The following is a 17,171-nucleotide window of genomic DNA, read 5'->3' as shown; positions in this document are numbered from 1 at the left end:
GGCTGCCTGCCCCCTCCTACAGCTCCCTATAGACCCCCTGCCCTTCCCTACAGACCCCCTGACCCTCCCTGTACACCCCCTGCCCCTCCCTACAGACCCCCTGCCCCTCCCTATAGACCCCCTGCCCCTCTCTATGCACCCCCTGCCCCTCTCTATACACCCCCTGCACCGTCCTGCCCCTCCCCGTGCACACCCTGCCCCTCCCCTATGGCCCCCTGCACTCCCCTATACAGTTCCCTGCACGTCCCTGTACAGCCCCCTGAATCTCTCCTATACGTCCCCCTACATCTCCCTATAGGGTCCCCCGCACAACACCCCCGCACAGTGTCCCCATGTACCACCAGTCCCTGTCCCCCCTTATACAGCCCCCGCGCCCCGGTGCAGCCCTCCCGTCCCCACTCCTCCCGGGCCCCCTATACAGCCCCAGCTCCCCTCCATAGGGAACCGCCAGTACCTTCCTGCTCCCCCTCTATACAGCCTCCCCCAGGCCCCCTCCTTACACAGCGCCCCTCCCCTCCCTATACGGCCCCCAGCCCCTCTCTGCTCCCCTCCATACAGCCCCTTCCCTCCCTAGAGAACCCCCCGCCCCGCTCCCTATTCGGCCATCAGCCCCCCCTCCCCTCCCTAGGGAGCCCCCAGCTCCTCCCCGCTCCCCTCTAGACAGTCCCCCGCCTATACCACCCCCCGCTCCCCTCCCTATACACCCCGCCCCCCTCCCATACCCCCTCGTTCCCCTCCCTATAGCCACCGCCCGCCCCTCCCCGCTCCCCTTCCTATACCACCCCCCACTCCCCTCCCTATACCACGGCCCGCACCCCTCCCTATGCACCCCGCCCCCCTCCCATACCCCCCCGCTCCCCTCCCTATATCACCGCCCGCCTCTCCCCACTCCCCTCCCTATACCACACCCCGCCCCACTCCCATACCCCCTCGCTCCCCTCCCTATAACCACCGCCCGCCCCTCCCCGCTCCCCTCCCTATACCCCCTCGGCAGCCTCCGCCCCTCCCGGCCGCCCCGGCTCCTCCCTCGCTATAAGGCCCCCGCGGGCGGCGCTGGGCCCCATCCCCCGCCAGTCCCGCTGCCGCCGCCGCCCCCCCGCTCCCCCCGCTATAGCGCGGCTCCCCGCCCCCGCGCCCCGCCCGGCCGCGCTCCCCGCGCTCCCCGCGCAGCTCCGCAGTCCGGCGCAGCCCCGGCCGGGAGAAGATGGCGGATCGCGCCGAGATGTTCTCGCTCTCCACCTTCCACTCGCTTTCCCCGCCCGGCTGCAGGTGAGCCCGGCGCGGGTGCGGGGCGGTGCGGGATGCCCGCGGGCTGGGGCGGCCCGGCGGGGCCGGGGCACTGCGGTGCGGGGCTGCCCTTCCCGCTGCACCGCCCTTGGCAGCGGTGGCGGGTACCAGGGCGCGGGGAGCTGGGACGGGGCCCGGCGGGGGAGGCGGCGGCGTGGCGGGCCCGGGCCCCCCGCCCGTTCACCTTGGGGTGCGGGGCCGGGGCCGCCGCCGCTCGGGGCCGCGCAGGCTGCCCGCCCGGGCAGCCCTTCCCGCTGCGGCCCCGTCCCGGGGATTAACAACGCAGCAGCCGCCGGCCGCATCCGCGCCCGGAGCAGCCCCAGCCGGGCGGGGGGTGCTGGGGCTCGGGCGGTCCCCTCTGTCCCCCCCACCCGCCGAGCCCCCCGGTTCGCGGAGGGGCAGGCCCCCCCCCCGGCTCAGGTACCCCCCCGGCTCGGCCGTGCCCGGTGCTGCCGCATCCCGCCGTGGCGGGGGGAGCCGCCGCCGCCGCCTCTTTGTCTCTCCCGCCGCGCCGCAGCGGCCCCGGACGCGGCGGGGGATGCTCGGTGCTGGCGCCCGGAACGGGCCCTGCTGAGCCCCGCTGGGCCCAGCGCCTGCGGGCGCGGGAGAAGGGGACGCTTGGCCCGGGGTGGCAAACCCCATCGCTGGGGGTCCGGGGCTCGGCGGGGGCTCCGCAGGCGCCCTGGCTCCTGCCGAGCTGCCCCCGCCGAGGCTCGGCGCTCCCGAGGTCAAACGCGGACGAAAGCCGGTGAGGGGCGAAAGCCGTGCCCCCTGCGTCCGCCTGCCCCCCGGGAGCAGCGCCAGGGCCTGGCGGTGCCCGTGGCGGGTCACCTTACCGCAGGACCCACGGGAGCCGGCGACGCAGGGCCGCGGCGCGTGGGGCCCGGCCACCGGCCAGGCCTGCGGGGAGGGGGACACGGCTGGCCCTCACCCCCTTCCCCACACCTCGCCTGACCTTGGCAGGACCCCTCCGGCTTGGGGTCCCCAGGCGAGTGGTGGGATGCAGGGCTGGACGGGAGCTGGGTGCGGGATGGGTGGCTCGGTGCGGGATGGGTGGCTCAGTGCGGGGCTGTGGGACCCTGGCAGTGGGACAGGGCAGGGTGGGACACGGCAGCAGGCGGCATTTGGGGAGCCCTGGGGGTGCGGGATGTGCCCTTGGTTGGTTCTGGCCCACGCTGGGCAGGTCTTACGGCTGCTCCCCGGGCACCCCCTTCACCAGCCATGCTGCACAGCGGGACGCCGGGATGTCCCCACTTGCGGTGGTGCAGGGAGGGGAGGACACGGCCTCTGCTGTGGCTGCTTGGCTCCTGCCTGCCTCTCACCTGGGATCTGGGCCCTGGGCAATTCTCTGGGGGTCTTGGCTGTGTCCTCCTCGCAGTGCTTCCCGTTCCCCGAGCCCTGCCCGCACCCTGCTGTGCGGGGTCAGAGCTGGCCCTGGCGGGTCCCTGCAGCTGAGGCCTGGGCCAGGGACATGTCCCAGCCGGGGCCATGAGGGGCAGGCGAGGCCGGGGCCCCCCCAGCCCGACCCAGACCCGCTCCTCTCCCCCCACAGAGTTCAATCCCCCTGGGACTGAACTCGCCGCTCCTCCACGCCTCCCTCTGCCCTTGCGCCCTGCAAGGGAGGGACGGCGGCAGCCTGGCCCCTGCGCTGGCCACGTCTGCCCCCCTCCAGCCACGGACCGTCCATTGCCCCTCCAGCTCCCATGGGAGCACTCAGTCTCTGAGGTCCCCGACAGTGGCCCTGGGCAGCGCCGTGGGCAGCACAAAGCCCCTGTGCGGGTGCCAAGGGGCTGGAGCTGTGACCGTGACTCCCAGCCCATGCCACTCGCTGCCGGGAGGAGGAGGAGGCGGCAGCAGCCTGGGGAGTGGGTGCTGTACCCCTGCACCAGCCCGGAGAACCGGCTCAAATCACCGGTGATGCCGTGGTGGCGAGTGCACCCAGGTCTTGCTGAGCACTGGCAGGGCCTGGTGAGGGAGAGCGAGGCCCCGGCTATCGCCAGCACCAGGGGCGCAGCCCCAGCGTGCCCTGGCCCGGCAGCGCCGGGCGGTGGGTTCGGCCTGTGCCGGTTCAGCCGGGCCCTGCAAGGGCCGAATCCGGATTGTGCCCTTTCCGAGGAGGCCCCTGGGGAGGTGGCACCCAGCCCCTCGGTGGGATCCCCTGACGAGAGGGAGAAGCTGGTAAAGGCGACACGGTGGGGAGGGATCGGTGTGGAAAGGCCGTGGTGCACACGCGGCAGGGCCTCGGCAGGGCTCCTGCGGGACGGCTCTTGCCTCCTGGTCTGGGGCACCAGCCCTGGTGGGGGTGGCCGCAGGCTGGGCCATGGGAGCCCCGGGTGCTGGTCACAGGTTTGGGGTGGGGGACGCCGGCCGGGGCCAGGCCCCTGAGGGTCAGCACCGACCTCCCTGCGGCCTCTACCCTGCCCTGGGAGCAGCCAGGGGCCGGCGGGTGCAGAGGGGGTAGGGGCACATCTGCCGTCCTGGTCCTGGGCCCGTCCCTGTGGGAGAAGCCATTGCAGGAGAACCACTGCCAGGGCGAACTGTCCAGGGAGCTGGTCTGAAAATAATGAGGAAATTCAATCTTCCTGTGGCCTGCTCGGTTGTCACTCCCTCCTCGGGAAGCCCGGCCCCCAGCAGCTCCCATGCGAACACCGGCGTGCGTGCCCGTGTGCGCCCCAGTGTGCACCCGTCCCTGCACGGCCCCGCTCCCTGCGCCCCAGGGCTGGGTGGTGGTGGGTCCCCCTTGGGGTCCAGCTCCCAGCCCTCACCCAGTGCTGCCCCAGCCACCCCGCTCCCCTCCTCCAGCCCGGCCCAGCTCAGGACATGCCAAAGCGGAGGTGGCGAGGCCAGCCCGGGGCGCGTGGTGGGGTGCCGGGTCCCTGCACACCCCGTGGTGGGGCATCCTGCTGCCTCCTGCCCTTCCCGACCCGCCTCTCCATGTGCGGGGCTGGGGCGAGCTCTCCCCTCCCCGAACTGCTGCCTCGGCTCCGCTTCAGCTCCAGACACTCACTCGGGTGCTCCCCACCCACCCACACCTCCACCCCAGCCGGCCGCGGTGTCCTGTGCAGCCATTGCAGGGACGGATGCCATCCTTCCCGCCTGCTGCTCATCACCGGTGTGTCCGAGGTGCCCATTGCTGTATCCCTGCACCTCCAGCGATGGTGCTGCCTCTTCTCCGGCTGCAGCAGGGCCATGGCCAGGGTCCCCAAGGGTCCCCTCGGGGAGGCTGCGGGGTTGGGCCGGCTCTCACTGGTGGCCCCATCCCACTGTGCCTGCCCCAGCTCGAGAGCGCTGTGACCTAGAAATTTCATGGTTTGTCATGGCGGTCGCTCCCCGCCGAGGGGGGATGGCCTCCCTGGGCAGCCGGAGCCCGGCCACAGGTGGGCAGGAGCCCTGTGTGGGGCAGGGGCCCCAGCCCTGCTCATGTGGGGCAGCCGTGCTGTGCCACGCTGTGCCATGCTGGCCCGGCTGCATGTCCCCTCAGCCAGGACGAGGCTGGTGGAGGAGTTGGTCCCCCGGGTGAGGAGGGTCCAGGGGTGTGGGAGCAGAGTCCGGCCAGCGGTTTGCAGGTCTCCGTCCTAGAAGGGCTCATGGCCATGCTGTCCCTGCCTCCCCCCGGGTGGCCAAGGGACCCCTGAGGCCCCTGCTCGCCCCCGGGGAGCGCAGTGGGTCCCAGCAGCTGGTTTGGCAGCAGGAGGGTTCTGCCTCCCACCCTGCTGCCTGTGGGAGAGCAGCCACCGATGTCCCCTGGGGCTGGGGAGACGGGCTCTGGTCCCCGCCACCCCTGGGGCTCTGCTCCCCACCATCCTCAGGGCTCCGCTCCCTGCTGCCCCCGGGGCTCCCCCACCCCTGGCCGGGGTCGTGCCCCGCGGCAGGCCGAGGCCGTGGTCCCACTGCCGGCTCTGATGCTGTCGCCACAAATCTGTGCATGTTTGATGCTGTCTCAATGGCCTACTTCTGGGAGTTACGGGATTTGGGAAATCTTTCTCCCTGTGAAATGGGAGTAAGCGCCCAGCCTCCGTGCTGGGGCGAGGGGCTGGAAAAGGGGAGTTCAGGGCAAAACGAGGGGGCAAAGCCAGGGAGGCGGCTCAGGAGGTAGCCGTGGCTGTGGGGGGTGTGACCCCCCCCACTGTGTGGGGGTCTGCTCCCACTGCCAGCCAGCTCCCGGGACCGAGGCCCCCCATGAGCCCCCAACAAGACCCCAGCGAGGTCCTAGGGAGGTCCCAGTCCTTGCCCGAGGAGCCCCACCTGCCCTGGCCCCCACCCAGGAGCTGCCGTGCTCCCTCGGAGCTGGGCTATGGGGGGTCCTGGGTGTCCCCAGACCCTGGCGGGGTAGGGATGGGCAGAGGGTCCCCGCCAGCGCCCAGGTGCTGCCGCACCTCCCACCCTACAGAGCTGCCGGAAACGTTTCATTTCTGTTTTCTGACACCAAATTCTGCCAAGAGTTGTCATCTTTTTCCTTTTTTTTTTCCTTTCCCTGCAGAAACCGCTGGTTTCCATGACACCCCCCGTTCCTGACGGGAACGGCTCGGCTTGGTTTCTCTGACTGCCCTTACCTTGGGCAGGGGCAGCCCCGGCCCTGCCTGCGGGGCAGGCAGGAAGGCAGCGCAGGCAAGGCCAGGGTGTCAGGGCGTCGATCGTCCCTGCCGCCCCCCATCTCTGCCTGCCGCCGGGCAGGGCCTGCGGCCGGGCAGCGCTGGGGGACGGCACACAGCTCTGCTTCAGGTTAAACCTAAAGTAAACCCCCAAGGCCTGGAAAGCAGCCCTGCGGCACAGGTCACCCCGAAGCCAGCAGTGGCAGCAGCCGTCCCCTCCCTGCCCTGGCTCCGGCGCGTGCCTTGGGTTTGGCTCAAGGGATTTTTCTGGCCTGGGAATTTGGGGGACGTGCTGCCCACTATGGTGGTGGCCTCGGCATCTCTGCCCAGCCGGGGGCAACCCGTGGCTGCGTGGCCTTGAGCTGCGCTGGGCTCCCACTGCGCTGGGCTCTCACCGCCCTGGCACGAGGCTGGTGGTGAATCCGGGCAGTTTGTGATGAGCTGGGTGGGAGGGAGCGCGGTGCTGAGAGCCATCGCCCCCCCCGTCGCCTCTGGCCTCGCCTGGCTCCCAGTGCGGGGCTGAACCCCGGGAGCATGCCATGTCAGCTCAGCCGGTGCTCCCGTACCAGCGCCCTGGAGTGATGGTGTTACGCCAGCGTGGGCCTGCAGTGTTGCCTGGTTGGTGCTCCCATGCTGGCACCCTGGGGTGATGGCAGGACGATGCCAGCACGTGGCTGCAGTGCCGCTTGGCTCTCTGGGCCCTCATGGTGCCGTGGGGGGAGTGGGAGGCATTTCCCTGAGGTTTGTTGGCATGTCGCCCCAGCCCTGACGTCCCCCAGCCCTGACGTCCCCGGCCCCTCTCTCCAGGCCCCCCCAGGACATCAGCCTGGAGGAGTTCGATGATGAGGACCTGTCGGAGATCACGGATGACTGCGGCATCGGGCTGAACTATGACTCGGACCACTATGAGAAGGTGCAGGAGCTGAGCATGCCAAGTCCCCCGGGGGATGCGGTGGCTGCTTGGGGCTGTGCCGGGGACCGGGGGGCCATCGGCCTGGCAAAGCCCCTCCTGGAGTGGACGGTGCAGGGTCCCCTGTGCCAGGGTGCAGAGGGGATGCAGCACAGAGCCCAGGGACCCCCCTGGCATGGCTGGGTACCCCGGTGCTTCCCACCACCTCTGGCCGAGCCCCATGAGGTGGCTGCAGGGAGCATAGGTGGCTCAGCAGCCGGCCGCATTGGCCGGGCACCCGCCGGTGGCTCCGGTGGCTCCCGCTTACACAGCTCGTCCCCAGCTCTGGCACTGGAGGCGATGGTGCTGGGGAAATGGGCAGGGACCAGGCAGGCATGTGGGTGGGATGAAGCGCTGGGTGTTGGGGCCAGGATAGGCAGGGAGCGACAGGCAGGGAGCCGCCAGAGGCGGGGGGATCCCTGGTCCCTGGCACAAAGCACTTCCCTTTGGTCGGAGACCCCCATCCCTGGGGCAGGAGCGGAGGCGCTGCCAGCCTGGTGCTGGCCGTGCTGTGCTGGGGAGTGGGGTCGTGGCTGGGTGAGCGCGAGCACCGTGGCTGCTAACCCGGTGCTGCCTCCCCAGGACTGCCTGGTGCTGGAGCGCGGCGAGCAGCCGCACCCCGTCTGCACCTTCCAGGATGACTTCCAGGAGTTTGAGATGATCGACGACAATGAGGAGGAAGAGGAGGAGGAAGAGGAGGAGGAGGAGGGCAACGAGCTGGAAGCTCCACCATCCCCTTCAGCCTCACCCATCCCCTCACCTGTCCTGGAGGAGACGCAGAAGCACCGGCCCACCACCCTCAACCTGACGGCCCCGGGCACCCAGGTGAGGGTGGGGGTGGCCAAGAGGGGACTCTCCCCACTGGGGTCTCTGCCCCCCGCATCCCAGGGCTGGTGGAGGAGGAAGAGCGGGGGCTCTATGGGGTGCGGTGTGGGAAGAGGCTTCCACAGGGCTCTGCCCCGGGGGTGGGCTGAGGGCTGTGCCTGCCCTGGGGGTGGTGGGCACCGGGAGCACCAGGAGGGCAGAGAAGGGCAAAGATGGGGCCGGCTCCAGCTCCGCAGTGGTGGGGCCGAGCTGGGGACGTTGGGGACGGGTCTGTGTGATGCCCAGCAGGGCCCCTGCACGCTCCTGCCAGGCCCGGGTCTGGGGCATCCAGGGGGCCCCATCCCCATGTGCGGGGCGCTGGGGTGAGCAGGGGGTCCGGGACGTCTCTGCGTGGCAGAAGCCTGCGAGGTGCTGCAGGCAGTTGCTGACTGCGGGCACAGCCGGTGTCGCGTGCAGACCCCGTGCGTCACGCGCGTGTGCACAGCTGCGTGTGCATGGGTGCTCGTGCACGCCACGTCCCTCCTTTTCCATCTCTGGAGCTGGGCTCAGGGGGTCCCCCAGGGTGGGTGGGGCGGGGGGGTCCCTGCAGGCGTGGCGCTGCGGGGGTGCCCCTGTGTCTCCATGTCCCCGCGCGCACGCGTGTGCGGTGCCGGCCCTGAGCTGCCGCGCCGCCGCAGTGTGTGGGAAGCTGCCTGCGGTGCCGCCTGCATCTGTCTGCGTTGCCATGGTGCCGGGGGGATTTCGGGATTCTCAGCCCCCCTCCCGGGAGGGCACCGCACGCCGCTGGGGGGGTTGTTGGGGGGCTGGGGGTCCTGGCTGGGCTGGCGCAGGAGGGTGACAAAGCCCCAGGACTCTCTGCCAGCGCCCGCCAGTCCCAACCCGCTGCATCCCGGCGGGATGCACCGGCAAAGCCGGATCACACCAGCCACCCTGATCCATCGTCCCTCGGGGTATGAGTGGAGCCCTCGGTGGTGTCTAGATCCGGCCCCATCGTTGTGCCGAGGTTGCAAATCCCAGTAATCCCTGCTCCGGCCCCTTGGCACCAGCCCCGGGAGGAGGCAAGACCCTGGTCCTAGGGTGCCGTCCCCTCCAGCACCGGTCCCTGTCCTCCCCCCAGCACCCATCCCCAGGGCTGTGGCACAGCCCGTGCGATGCCTGACCCTCCCTGCCGCACCGGGCCCCCGCCACCCTCCCCGCCGCTGTGCTCGTGCGTGCTCCACGGCACGTGGCACCGGCCCCGCTTGCTAATCTCCCTCTTGGTGGGATTATCACTGCCTGCACTTCCCGCCGGGACTAATCCGCAGCTGCCGCTGCACCGGGTGGGGCAGCTGCAGCCCTGCCAGCTCCTGCCCATGCTGCGGGGCCAGCGGCTCTTCTGGGGAGGCAGCGGGGTCCCGCTGGCTGGGGTCGGGCTCCGCTCTCGGGGGGACAGGGCGCAGCAGGGCCTCGTGCTGGGGGTCCCGTGGGGACAGCCCCAGTGCGGCGCATCCCCTGCGGAGTGTTGTCCCTGGGGCGGTGCGGGACAGGCAGCGTGCCGTCCCTCAGTCCTGCTCTGCGGCAAGCGCTGCCTGGGCCTGCGTCTGGCCGGGCAGGGGAGCTGGGGACGTGGCGGCCCTAATCTGGATAAGCCCCTGGGCACGTGGCCCGGGCGCTGCCAAGCTGGCGGGGAGCACCGAGCCATGCCGAGGGGTGTCTCCGGGCCGGCCCGGCTGCGTTTGGTGTCCCTGCGTCCCTGCACAGCCCCTGCCGGGTGCCCTGGCTCCCTGCTCTTGCTGGGTCCCCAAACGCCCCTTAGGCCCCATCCCTGGGCTCGGCCGCCCCACGTCCCCTCCCCGGGCCTCGCCCACCCACCCACCCTGGCTCTGCTCTTCCCCCAGGACTCCCTGAACAACAACGGCAGCTTCCCACCGCCTGCTCACCGCACCACCTGGCAGGACACCCTTCTCCACTCCTCCTCCTCCTCCTCTTCCTCACACATCGGTGAGCATGGGTTGGGGATGGGGTTCTGGTCCAGAGCGGGGCCATGGGCAGGGGCAGGGGCTGGCGCTGGGGCGGGCTCCTGCCTGGGGGTCCCGCAGCCGTCCACCTTGGGTTAAAGCCCGGCGGGATTTTCACCCCTGTGCAGGGGGCGGAGGGCTGATGCGGGGCTCTGCCTTCCCTTGCAGGACACTCGTCTCCCCACGCCTGCATCCAAGATGGATCCTGCCTGGAGAGCCCGAAGGGGCCGAACTCCGGGGGGGCCGGGCAGGCCCCCGCCTCGCGGCAGTCCTCCCCCTTTGACTCGCAAGGCAACAGCCACGAGTCCCTGGCACATGGTAACCCATCGCCCCCGAGAGCCGGGGAAGATTATAACATGAATATCATCTCCTCTGCGCTCCGAGCACCGCACTCCCCGTCGCACCTCCACCAGCCACCCCCTGAACCATCTCTCTCTCCAACAGGGCCTGCGGCTCCTCCCGGCCCCCGTGCCAGCCCCAGCGCGGGCTTGCCACCCCAGGCCGCCGTGGCCACCGGCCGCCGCACCCCGCCAAAGCAGGAAGCAGCCAGCGGCTGGGAGAGGCTGGTGGCCGGTGAAGGGGGCGGCCTGGGGGCCGGGAGCCCGGGGTCCTCTGTGGCCCGCCACGAGCAGCCTGACTCCCCACAGCCCCAGGAGGAGCTGGTGGCCGGGGCTGTCGCTGAGCGGCACGATGGGCAGGGCACCCGGCTGCCGGGCACCTACGTGTGCCCCGCAGGGCCAGCAGAGCTGCTCAGCTCTGACGGGGAGGGCCCCCAGCCCGGCCGGGCGGCCAGTGTGCGCGGGCACCCCTCGGGCTCCTCGGAGACCACCTCGCCCTCCTCGGACCCTGGCATCGAGGCCGACCTCACCAGCAGGACCACCAAGCCCTTCCTGCCCGGCAGCCGGCATGGCGAAGACCTCAGCTCGCCCGGCTCCGACTCGGACGTGGAGGGGGAGATTGAGGCAGCTTTTGCCGGCGGGCGCCTGGTCAGCAACATGATCTCCTCCATCTCGGAGACGGAGCTGGACCTGAGCAGCGACAGCAGCAGCGGCAGGTCCTCCCACCTCACCAACTCCATCGAGGAGGCCAGTTCGCCCACCTCGGAGGCTGAGCTGGAGACAGAGCTGGAGGCGCCCGGCCTGATGGGCATCAAGGACTCCCTGTTGCTGGACAAGGGCAAAGAGGAGGAGGAGGAGGAGACCCTGGAGAGGGAGCTCCCGGAGCGTGGCATGGTGAGGCGGGAGAGCCTGGCGGAGCTGAAGATGGAGGGCTACTACGATAGCCTGAACCCGGCGGACTCCTCCATGCCCGCGGGCCAGACGGACATCTCCGCCTCCAGCCCCCTGGACCTGAAGATCGACCCAGACCACAGCCTGGAGAGCATCCGGCGCTCCTTCTACCTGCCCGTGGGGCCCAAGCTGATGCCCGAGGCAGACGAGGAGGACAACAGCGAGTACGACTCCGACTCGGAGTCGGAGCCCGACCTGAGCGAGGACTCAGACTCACCCTGGCTGCTCAGCAACCTCGTCAACAAGATGATCTCAGAGGGCTCCTACCCCATCAAGTGCCCGGACGAGTGCTTCCAGCAGACCCACTCGCTCTGCGACACCATCTCCCCAGCCTCCGACTTGGAGCCCGAGATCCTGAGCGAGGCCCTGGATGGGGAGCCCGGCTCACGGGACTCCCCGATGGGTGCGGGGGAGCCGGCCGCCCTGCCCCGCTGCCAGCGCTCCATCGAGCTGGTGGACATGGAGACGCTGCGCAGCTCCCTCCAGCGCGCAGAGGACGAGCAGGCCCTGGACGCTGGGACGGAGCCGGCGCCAGAGCCGCCCGCCGACGAGCCGGGCCCCTTCCTCTTCCTGAGCAACCCCACCAACGACACCATCGCGCCCGTCTTCCCGGGGCGCCCCGTTGCCCTCGACAGGCTGGGCGCTTCCGAGGTCCTGGCCACCTTCGGCTGCCACCCTGGGCCACCCCGCTCCCCTCCACGTACCTCCCCTGGTACCGAGGCCGCCGCCGGGGAGCCCTGCACCGCCACGGTGCCGCTGGCCGCTGGCCCGGAGGGCTGGGCCATCGACAGGGACCTGGACTCGGGTGTCCTGGAGGCCGACGACATGATTGACGACGTCCGGTTATTGCCCCAGGGGCAGGGCCTCGACGCCGGCCCGCCCACCCTGGACGTCTCCACCGCCAAGACCAACCGCGGCTTCACCATGGCCTACTCCACGGACGAGGACGAGGCGCCCTACCTGAAGGGCTCCCCCTTCGCCGAGGACCCGCTGCGGGGAAACTTCGGGGGGGAGCTGCCACCTGCCCCCGGGGCGCTGGAGCCGCAGGCGCTGGACGAGTCCCTGGCCTACGACTCGGTGAAGTACACGCTGGTGGTGGACGAGCACACGCAGCTGGAGCTGGTGAGCCTGCGGCGCTGCACATCGGTGCTGAGTGACGACAGCGACCTGCTCCGCGCCTGCGACCGCTGTGACCTGGAGGACGAGGCGGCCTTCGGGGATGGGCTGGCAGCCCCCGACACCCACAGCTCCTCTGAGGACTTGTCCCCCGAGGCCGACCTGCAGTTCTCCAAGAAGTTCCTCAACGTCTTTGTCAACAGCACTTCCCGCTCCTCTAGTAAGTGACCCGCGCCGTGCCGTGCCGTGCTGTGCCGTGCCGTGCCATGCCGCCCCAGGCTGCTCTGCGTGCTGTCGGCATGCTGGCTGCCCTCCGCCATCCTGCCTCAGCCATCCCGGCCATGGCGCCATCCCGGCCGTGGCATCATCCCTGTGTGGCACGGCCTGTGCAGCACAGCATGGGAGGTGGGACAGGGGCAAGGTGGCTGCAGGGCGTGTGGGACCGGACCCGAAGGCCATGGGCTCTCTCTCACAGGGCCGACCCCCAACACACCTTCACCCCGGCGCCCTGTGGGGTCCTTGGCCCCGGGCTGCTGGGTGGGGGACGCAGGGCCAGGGGCTCACGTGGGACGCCCCGAGGAGGGGCCTGAGCCCATGGGTGATGGTCATCTGCTCCCCTCACCCCGAGGGTCCCGCAGCCCCCCAGGGTGGGCAGAGGCAGGGGGTACCCTCCATGTGGTGGGGTGGGAGCTGCCCCCTGGCCCCACTGCAGCCTCCTCCTCCGCAGGCACAGAGTCCTTCGGGCTGTTCTCCTGCATGGTGAACGGGGAGGAGCGGGAGCAAACCCACCGGGCTGTCTTCAGGTGAGCAGCGAGCCCGGCTGTGCCGTGCCAGCCATGGCCATGGCCGCAGATGCCTCGGGGGGTCTCGCAGGACCCCCTCTCCCGCAGCTTGCCCCTCCCTGCCCACGTCCTCCTTCTGGCCGACCCTCCCAGGTTCATCCCCCGCCACGAGGACGAGCTGGAGCTGGATGTGGATGACCCCATCCTGGTGGAGCTGGAGGAGGATGACTACTGGTACCGGGGCTACAACATGCGGACGGGGGAGAGGGGCATCTTTCCCGCCTTCTATGCTCACGAGGTCGTCGGCCAAGCCAGAGATGCCATCGGTAGGAGCCTGCAGGGACCATGGGGGGCAGCGGGAGCCATGGGGCATGGGGGGCTCGGGGCGCCGTCTCCTTGTCCCCTCTCCCCACACAGGCCTGAAGAGGAACCCGTGCTGGGTGGAGCGGTTCAACGTGCAGTTCCTGGGCTCGGTGGAGGTGCCGTACCACCAGGGCAACGGCATCCTCTGCGCCGCCATGCAGAAGGTGAGCCTGAGGCAGGGGGGCTGCGGCGTGGCCCCCTCCTCCACGTGCCGCCATGAGCCCCCCCTCATGCCCCCACCCCGCACCCCCAGATTGCCACCACCAGGAAGCTGACGGTGCACCTGCGCCCGCCGGCCAGCTGCGACCTGGAGATCACGCTGCAGGGCATCAAGCTTATCCTGACTGTCACCGAGTACAGCCGAGACGAGGAGGTGAGGGGCGTGAGCGGGTGGGGGGCCGGGCGCCTGCCCTGCCGCGAGCCGGGCGCCCACTCCTCGGCTGGCTGTTCTCTTTCAGTTTGAGCGCTGCAGCCACTTCTTCCAGATGAAGAACATCTCCTTCTGCGGGTGCCACCCCCGGAACAGCTGGTGAGACCCCCCTCTTCCCGCGTCCCAGGTTGCAAGGGACTGCCTCCCCGGGTGCTCCTGGCCCCGCAGCTCCCCCAGCCCCAAGGGACCCCCGTCTATCCCCTGGGCACCTGCATTCCTCTGGTGCCGCACCAGGTTCCCCTGCTCGGTCCCCGTCCCGGCGCGGCTGCCCCAGTCCCAGTAGGGGTCCCCTCGGCAGAGCCCCCTGCGGCCGCTGGGCTGCCCCATGGGGCAGGAGTGGGGTGTCCCCCCCCTCACCCTGCCCTCCCCCTGCAGCTACTTCGGGTTCATCACCAAACACCCGGTGCTGAGCCGCTTCGCCTGCCACGTCTTCGTCTCCCAGGAATCCATGCGGCATGTCGCCGAGTGTGTCGGGTAAGATGGGGACAGGGATGGGGACAGGGGCAGCTGTGCTGGAGCACGGGGGCATGGCGAGGCTGGGGGTGCCGGGGGTTGCGGTGCCAGGGTCTGGGTGCAGGAGGGCTGGCCATGCCAGGGCTGGGGGTCAGGGGGTCTGGGGGCTGGCTGCTGGGGCGCTGGCTGTGCCAGGGCTGGGGGTGCAGGGGGTTGTGGTGCCTCGGGGTCTGGGTGCAGGGGGCTGACAGTGCCAGGGCTGGGGGTGCAGGGGGCTGGTGTGCAGGGGCTAGGGGTGCGGGGGGTTGTGATGCTGGGGTCTGGGTGCAAGGGGGATGGCAGTGCCGGGGCTGGGAGTGCAGGGGGTCTGGGGGCTGGCTGCTGGGGCGCTGGCTGTGCCAGGGCTTGGGGGTGCAGGGGGTGGTGATGCCTCGGGGTCTGGGTGCAGGGGGCTGACAGTGCCAGGGCTGGGGGTGCAGGCCGTTGTGATGCCTCGGGGTCTGGGTGCAGGGGGCTGACAGTGCCAGGGCTGGGGGTGCAGGGGGTTCCGATGCTGGGGTCTGGGCCCCAGCCCAGCTCTGAGCCGCCCCCTTGTGCCCTTCCTTGCAGACGAGCGTTTCAGGAATATTACCAGGAGCACCTGGAGTACGCCTGCCCCACAGAGGACATTTACCTGGAGTAAGGGGGCAGTCACTGTGTCTCCTGCTTCCGCACCCCCCTCCAGCCCCACAGACGGCCAGAGACTCTGTCTGACCCCACAACCAGCCGGCTTGGCCCCCCCGCACATGCTCCAGCCCATGCCCCACGGACTTCCCGCACATCCTCACCGCTTCTCGGGGGGCTGGAGGCCAGGCCGCAGCCGCGGACCACCGGTGGGTATCCGGGGTGCACCCAGCACCACCCTGTGCCCTGGGTACCCCAGCCACAGGGGTGACACAGTTGAGCCTCGGGCATGGGGGAGAAGCTGCCCCCCTGCATGAGCAAAGCCAGCCCGGGGGCCACAGGAGCGGGGACCAGCCGTGCCCCCAGCCGGCCGCTGCCCCAGGGGATGGAGACGCCGGGGGGTGAATGGGGTCGGGGGAGTGTGGGGGGCAAATGCTTGCGGAGGCAGCAAGGGGGCACAAGGTGGTGAATGGGGCTGGAGGGAGGCTGTGGGGGGCTGGTGGGGGCACGAGGAGGCTGGGGTGCTGGGGTGAGCATCTCCAGCCTTGAAGCTGCCGAGTCCATGCTGTCCCCCTGCACAGCAGCAGCACCACCCTCCCAGCCCCCCCGGGGGGGACTCCCCCCACAACTGCAGGCCCCCAGGAACAGCCTTGCACCCCAGTGCAGCTGCCTTGGCCCTGGCCCTTCCACGGCCCCACTGCTGCAGCCCCCCGGGGAGTGCGGCACGGCCCCTCCTGCCCCCGGCCCCCTCGCCTCCATCGGTGTCCCCGGCCCCTGTCTCACCACTGCTCTGCCATCCCCTCCTGGCCCGCGGAGCTGTGCCGGCCGTGGGGTGCAGGACTGGCGCTTGGGCCGGGGGGCTCCCCACAGGGTGGGGGGCAATGCTGTCGGCCCTGCGGGAGCCCCCCCTGGCCTGAATGTATTTGCCCTGCGAGAGGAGAACGTGCGGCTGGGGCAGCTGCCGGGGTCCAGCCCGAGCGTGGCACCGGGCAGGCGGCCGCCCCCGCTCCTCACTGCTGTGCCTGGTGATTTATTTTGCTTGTCGGCCCCGTATATCCGACCAGTGCTAGTTTAGTGACTATAACTCCACTCTGCTCTATGTACCAATATTTATCTCGTAACTCGAACAACAAGAGGAGTCCTGAGCAACTGACACTTGTACAAACCCTGGTTAAAGGTTCTCCCCTCACTGCCTTGTCATCCACTTGGTCTTTCAATAAAATATATGCTTGGTGTGACTGCGAGGCCGGGGACGCTCTGCCGGTGCCGTGGGGGCAGGGCAGCGGGGGCCACTGCGCCCAGGAGAGTGGGGTGCACTGGTGTGTGCAGGGAAGGCACCTTGCAGTCAGGGGAGTGGGGTACACGAGTGTGCATGCAGGCTGCAGCCAGGGGCGCAGGCTGGAGCAGGGGGTGTGGGGGTGCATGTGCAGGAGGAGCAGGGGGTGTGTGGGGCACGGCTGGGTGTGCAGGGTGCATGGAGGGGGGGTGGTGCATGGGGGGTGTGTGTGCAGGAGCAGCAGAGCATGCGGGGTGCATGGGGGGCTGTGCAAGAGGCGCAGGGCATGCAGGGTGTGTGGGTGTGCATGTGCAGGAGGAGCAGGGTGCAGTTGTGTATGCAGGAAGCGCAGGGTGTGTGGGGTGCTGCGAGGTGCACAGCCGATGTGGCACGGCCCCTCCTGCCACCCCCGCTCCCAGTCATCTCTTGCAGCCCATTTCTGCGTGAGTGTTGCTGCAGTGCCCTGAGGTTTGGGGTGCAGCTTCCCAGCTCGGGGGGGCACAGCAGTCTGGGGGCAGCGAGCCATTACCCCAGAGCAGGAGGACCCAGCCCTTGTGTGTCAGTGTGTGGTGCCCCGTGGCAGCAAAGCCCCACGGACGCGGGCTGGGTCCTGGCCCATGCCAGCGGCTGCGAGAGGAGAAGACATCAATGTCACCGAAATGGGCAGTGCTGACGTGGCACAGAAACAGGAGCATTAGGCATGGGGACAGCTGGGCTCAGGGGCAGAGTGGCACTGAGGCCACCAGGCTCAGGAGGGATGGCTGTGGGTACCAGGACCTTGGAGTGCAGGCATGGTGTGGCTGGGCTGGCAGCAAGGCTGTGGGGGCCGCGGGGCCGCTGTGGTGGGTGGGATGTGATGGCAGCCCCGCCACCTCCCTGTGCCAGCTGCAGAGGCAGCAGCGGGAATGGCTGCTGGGGGCTGCGGTGAGGCACCGACACCCCCCAGCCCCGAAGCCCCGTCCTTGGTGCCCAGCTCCACGGGCTGCGTGGGAGGAGGGCTCTCTTGGGTGGGGGTGCGGGGAGGGCAACCCCAGCCCAGGCTGTGCTCAGCTCAGGGCTGCGGGGTGTAGAAATGGCAGCAAGAGGGGGGGCGGGAGCCACGCTGGGCTCCCCGAACGCATCCCCAAGGAGTGGGACGTGCATTGGAGA

General features: G+C 70.3%; 1 protein-coding gene across 1 annotated transcript; it reads left to right on the top strand.

Annotated features, from left to right (window-relative positions):
• The first annotated feature begins 1,204 nt into the window (after nucleotides 1–1,204).
• On the top strand, nucleotides 1,205–15,984 carry MAPK8IP2 (mitogen-activated protein kinase 8 interacting protein 2). Its single transcript, XM_075140601.1, has 13 exons — nucleotides 1,205–1,269; nucleotides 2,986–3,152; nucleotides 6,659–6,792; nucleotides 7,411–7,653; nucleotides 9,531–9,633; nucleotides 9,819–12,275; nucleotides 12,783–12,858; nucleotides 12,991–13,163; nucleotides 13,255–13,364; nucleotides 13,454–13,573; nucleotides 13,659–13,729; nucleotides 14,006–14,104; nucleotides 14,693–15,984. Exons 1-13 carry the CDS (start codon nucleotides 1,205–1,207, stop codon nucleotides 14,763–14,765), a joined length of 3,891 nt encoding a protein of 1,296 aa, XP_074996702.1. The 3' UTR covers nucleotides 14,766–15,984.
• Nucleotides 15,985–17,171: the final 1,187 nt, after the last annotated feature.

The sequence above is a fragment of the Calonectris borealis genome, chromosome 1 (genome assembly GCF_964195595.1).
Source record: "Calonectris borealis chromosome 1, bCalBor7.hap1.2, whole genome shotgun sequence".
Taxonomy (NCBI): Eukaryota; Metazoa; Chordata; class Aves; order Procellariiformes; family Procellariidae; genus Calonectris; species Calonectris borealis.
The sequence above is the reverse complement of the archived record's forward strand: the minus strand, read 5'-3'. Positions and strand labels throughout refer to the sequence as shown.